Source organism: Coccinella septempunctata, chromosome 8, assembly GCF_907165205.1.
Source record: "Coccinella septempunctata chromosome 8, icCocSept1.1, whole genome shotgun sequence".
Lineage (NCBI taxonomy): Eukaryota > Metazoa > Arthropoda > Insecta > Coleoptera > Coccinellidae > Coccinella > Coccinella septempunctata.
The window spans coordinates 6543625-6548406 of record NC_058196.1 but is presented as its reverse complement, the minus strand read 5'-3'; the positions used below and the strand labels follow the sequence as shown (position 1 = coordinate 6548406).

The window sequence follows — 4782 nt, the reverse complement described above, 5'->3', positions numbered from 1 at the left end:
CCTGTATAATATTTCAAAAATACATAATCCTCAATTTATACTAAATATGCCAACACCAGTTTTATATGAATATGGATTCGTTGAAAAAGCAGTCTATATTGCAGGATATGGTTAATACCGTCATAGAACACCCTGTAAAAGTTCGGAACTGAATAAAATTCCTTCTTAAAGTCGGAATTATTTTTGAAATATTATGTGGCTCTCTTCTACGCCTCCGTAGAATACATATTTGCATTCGTGAAACAATTATTTTCCAACTTATGAAATCGTCAAACTGCTGTAGAGTAGAACGAAAAACTTATCGTTTCGAAGAAATAGAATCTTATATCCCACAGTTTTCTCAGAAAGGAGCTTACTGCTTTGTGCTCGCCATCGAATTATTCTCACAGAGTACTCAGTAATTATTGCGAAAAATCGGTGCTCTGTGCTTGAGACTCGGAAGCACTTCTTTTCAATGTTCCACATAGCTCTGAATCCTAATATTTTCTTTTGTTCTAGATTTATAATGAAAAATTGGAAAAACATATATGATATTCCATTCTGAAGTTACTTATACGTATTATCTTTCCATTACGGACGATTGCCATGAAATTTTGAAATCCTTCAATACTAGCTTAATTTGATGAGATTATGCCGCAACAGGAAAAACTGCATTCATTTGGTACTCCATGTCTCAAAAAATTACTTTCAAATTCAGAAGTTATATCAAGAGACTCTAGCAAAGAAACTTTCGTTGACCCATTCATTAGCAGACCAAAAATTCTGAATTGACACCTGTAAATGCTTAAAATTTGATATAACATATTTTCTGCTGTGTCGAATTTTCAACTTTGAAAAATATCTGCTCCGAAACCTCTCAAGTCCTAAGTAAATGCCGTGAACAGAGGAGTGAAAAAAAAAACAGGTTTTTTCATATAACTTTAGAATTTGAAGTGGGTCCTCCTTACAGCTTTCGCACTATCAAATGTTCAACTATGACAGGTGTTGCTTATTATAACTCGAATTTGCGGTTGATTTTATGAACACTTTTTCAGATATCGAAATTTGACAAATCTCAATAGTTTACTCCCTAGAGGTGTGAGTGAATGTGGTAAAAAATTTCCTTGTTTTGTTTTTTTATGTACGAAAATTTGTATAGAATACCCATCTCCATTTTCACCACTGTCCTTGAATATAAGCTTTTTCAAAAGTTCAAAAGTTCAATTCGAAACATTATTACAACAATGCCGATAATTTATATAATTTTAATAGTTAATTTCCATTGTTCCTCGAAATGACCTCTAGGTGCAATTTCTTTAGTTCCTCAAACTACCCGTTTTGTACTTGAAAGTTCCCCAAACTGCACGCTAGAAGAAGTTCCTCAAACTGACCTGAGCATACACGATAGTTCCCCGAAGTACACGCTACGTGATCTGTATATATGTGGCACTTCGAGGAATTCCCCAAAGTGACAAAGTGACCACTTGTTCCTCGAAGTGACCGTTCTGTATATGATTTGTTCCCCGAACTGACCGCGACGCATACATATATATATATATATATATATATATATATATATATATATATATATATATATATATATATATATATATATATATATATATATATATATATATATATATATATATATATATATATATATATATATATATATATATATATATATAGAAGAAAAGATTGAGGAATATATCCGTAGCGTGGATCGACTACAAAAAAGCATTTGATTCCGTCCCTCACACCTGGCTAATTAAAGTACTCGAAATGCATGGCATAGCACCGCAGGTGATAAATCTACTCAAACACCTCATGAACACCTGGAGAACCACTCTGTTTCTAAGAACAATGGAAGGCATAGTGAAGTCAAGTATTATCGATATAAGACGCGGAATCTTCCAGGGTGATGCTCTAAGCTGCATGTGGTTCTGTTTATCCTTGAATCCCCTAAGCAAACTCCTCAATAACACCAACTACGGATATATCATCAACAAGGAAAGAGGAGTCAGGATCAGTCATCGCCTCTACATAGATGACTTAAAGATATATGCTTCGAGCACAGAGCAGCTGCGACGACAACTTGAAATTGTCGCAGCTTTCAGCGATTCAATCAAGATGGAAATGGGAACCGATAAGTGTGCTACGCTCGAAGTAAAAAGGGGAAAGATTCAGGAACCTCGAACCACTACCCTGATGGACTTCAATAGGATTTCCGCACTGAATGAGGATGAGTCGTACAAATACCTGGGAATAAATCAGGCCCTCGACATAAGAACATCAGAAATGAAAGTCATTTTCAGGGAGAGGCTGTATAGGAGAGTGAACTTGCTGCTGAAATCTGGCCTGAACTCCAAATCGCTGTTCACCGCAATCAATATTTGGGCTATACCGGGCATTACTTATTCGTTCGGTGTTCTCGCCTGGTCACAGACGGACCTTAGGGAGATTGATAGAAAGATTAGAACTATGCTAACGAAGAACGGCATGCACCACCCCCACTCATCCACCATTAGACTTTATCTTCCGAGGAAAAACGGGGGAAGAGGACTCATAAACATAGAGACAGCCCATGCGGAAAATGTTAATGCCCTAAGAACATATTTCATGCAGCTGGACTCACCTGTTAGTGTGGCAATCCGGGAGGCTGACGTAAACATCTCCATACTGAAGTTGTCGGTTCCGGATTATAAGCTGGCGGCTCCATCCGTTAGTGAGTGCGTGGAGGAGTGGGGTGGAAAGGCTCTGCATGGGAGGTATCCTGGTCACCTGAAAAGCAGAGAGGTCAATGAAGTGGAGTCGCTTACTTACCTTCGGGCAGGATACCTGTTTCCTGAGACAGAGGGGAGACTTCTGGCGATACAGGATCAGGTGATGCCAACGAGGATGTACTTGAAACATATCGCCGGGCAGGACATCCCCTCCACCCTCTGTCGCAAGTGTTCCCAGGCTCCTGAGTCGATTCAGCACATGACTTCGGCCTGCTCCATCATGGCCCCGAGAGACTATCTTGAAAGGCACAATGCCATGGGAAAGATCTATCATCAGAAACTGGCACTCAAGTTAGGATTGATTCAAAACGAAATCCACCAATATCTGTATGCGCCGAAGCCTCTTTTACTGAACCACCGATACAAATTGTATTGGGACTCAACATTAATAACGGACCGAGGTGTAGCCCATAATCGACCGGATGTAGCGCTGTTCGATGAAGAAAAGAAAACCTGCTTGTTGCTGGACTTTACAATTCCAGCCGATGAGAACTTAGCTAGGGCATACAGTGATAAGATCTCGAAATATGGTGACCTCGCCTATCAACTCCGCGAGATGTACGATTTGAGATCCATTAGTATCCTCCCATTGATAATGTCGGTTAATGGACTGGTTGAGAGGCATTTAGTGGAGAATACGGAAAGATTGGGTTTGGGACGCGAAGTCATCTCTAGCGCCCAAAAACAGGTCATTCTGGGAACGGTGAGAATTGTGCGGAAATTCCTGGAGGCCCCGTAGCTGCAGCATTCTGTCTTGACGCTGCTTCGCGTCCGACAGATGACTAAGCACAAGCCCGCAAAGCGCGGTGATTGAAAAAAAAAAAAAAAAAAAAAAAAAAAAAAAAAAAAAAAAAAAAAAAAAAAAAAAAAAAAAAAAAAAAAAATATATATATATATATATATATATATATATATATATATATATATATATATATATATATATATATATAGTTATAAAGTGTTAATACCACCTTCAAAATAGTAACTCGTTTGACGCTCTCACCTCATATATATCGATGTCACCTCCGAAATCGGAGGTGACAACGTTTTGCCTTGTTTTTTAGCTTGTTAGATTCAGGAGGCTTCAGGGACCAACATATCAAAAAATCGTTTTGAGGTCACAACGCACCCCCTTTATGTACTGAACAATCTTTTAGTTCGAGTGTATATCACTGGCGCTAGTGTGCTGAGCTGTATATCGGAGAATTACTCTGAAAGACTCTTTGCTCGTTTGCACCTCCGAAAATGGCAACGTTGTACTGTGCAAGCAGATGTAGACAGGCGGAATATCAGTATACGGAGGAATTAAGTAATGAGAGGCGCAGCGCGTTTCCTCCTCCATTATTGCAAGCCAGGCGGCATATCTCAACGATTTTTTATCGCATTCCTTTGTAGGGGAAAGAATCACGTGAAAGAGAATCAATCTTGGCTCTCTCGAATGGGATTATGACTGTTTATATTTCATCGTGCGTATATCTATGCATCCGTTTAACTTCTTTCATCTCAAGCTTACACTATAATTCTGAATTTGGCGAACTATTTCATTACCTATCTGAAAACGAATCGATTTGAGTCTTGTCCATAATGATATTTCTTCTCTCTATGGAAATGATCCATATAGATAATACTACCTATTAGTATAACGAATAATCAGAATTGTATCATTGCATATAATAAAATAACCTGTTCAGAGAGAAACATTTTTTGGATAAGAAAATTCAGATGTTAATGGTGATGAATATTCAAGGACAATGAGCCAATCCGAAAATTTTTATTTCAGAATCAGGAGAAAAAAATGCTACAAATTTCACAATATCACAGAAATGAACAACGTCGGCTAAACCGAATGTTTGACATTGTGTTATTTCAAATGGAACGCTCTTTATATTTTTCTTGAATCAGATTTCTCAAAGATTTTGAGGAATCCTTCGCTCAGAAACATCTCTTTTATTATCGATTATGTTTAAATATTGGATTTTCCCAAAAATTTTAAGAGCTTGTAGCATCTCTCTGGTTTAAA

General features: G+C 37.9%; 1 protein-coding gene across 1 annotated transcript; it reads left to right on the top strand.

Moving 5' to 3' along the window:
* The first annotated feature begins 1761 nt into the window (after positions 1-1761).
* Positions 1762-3501, top strand: LOC123318242. Its single transcript, XM_044904858.1, has one exon. It carries the CDS (start codon positions 1762-1764, stop codon positions 3499-3501), a length of 1740 nt encoding a protein of 579 aa, XP_044760793.1.
* Positions 3502-4782: the final 1281 nt, after the last annotated feature.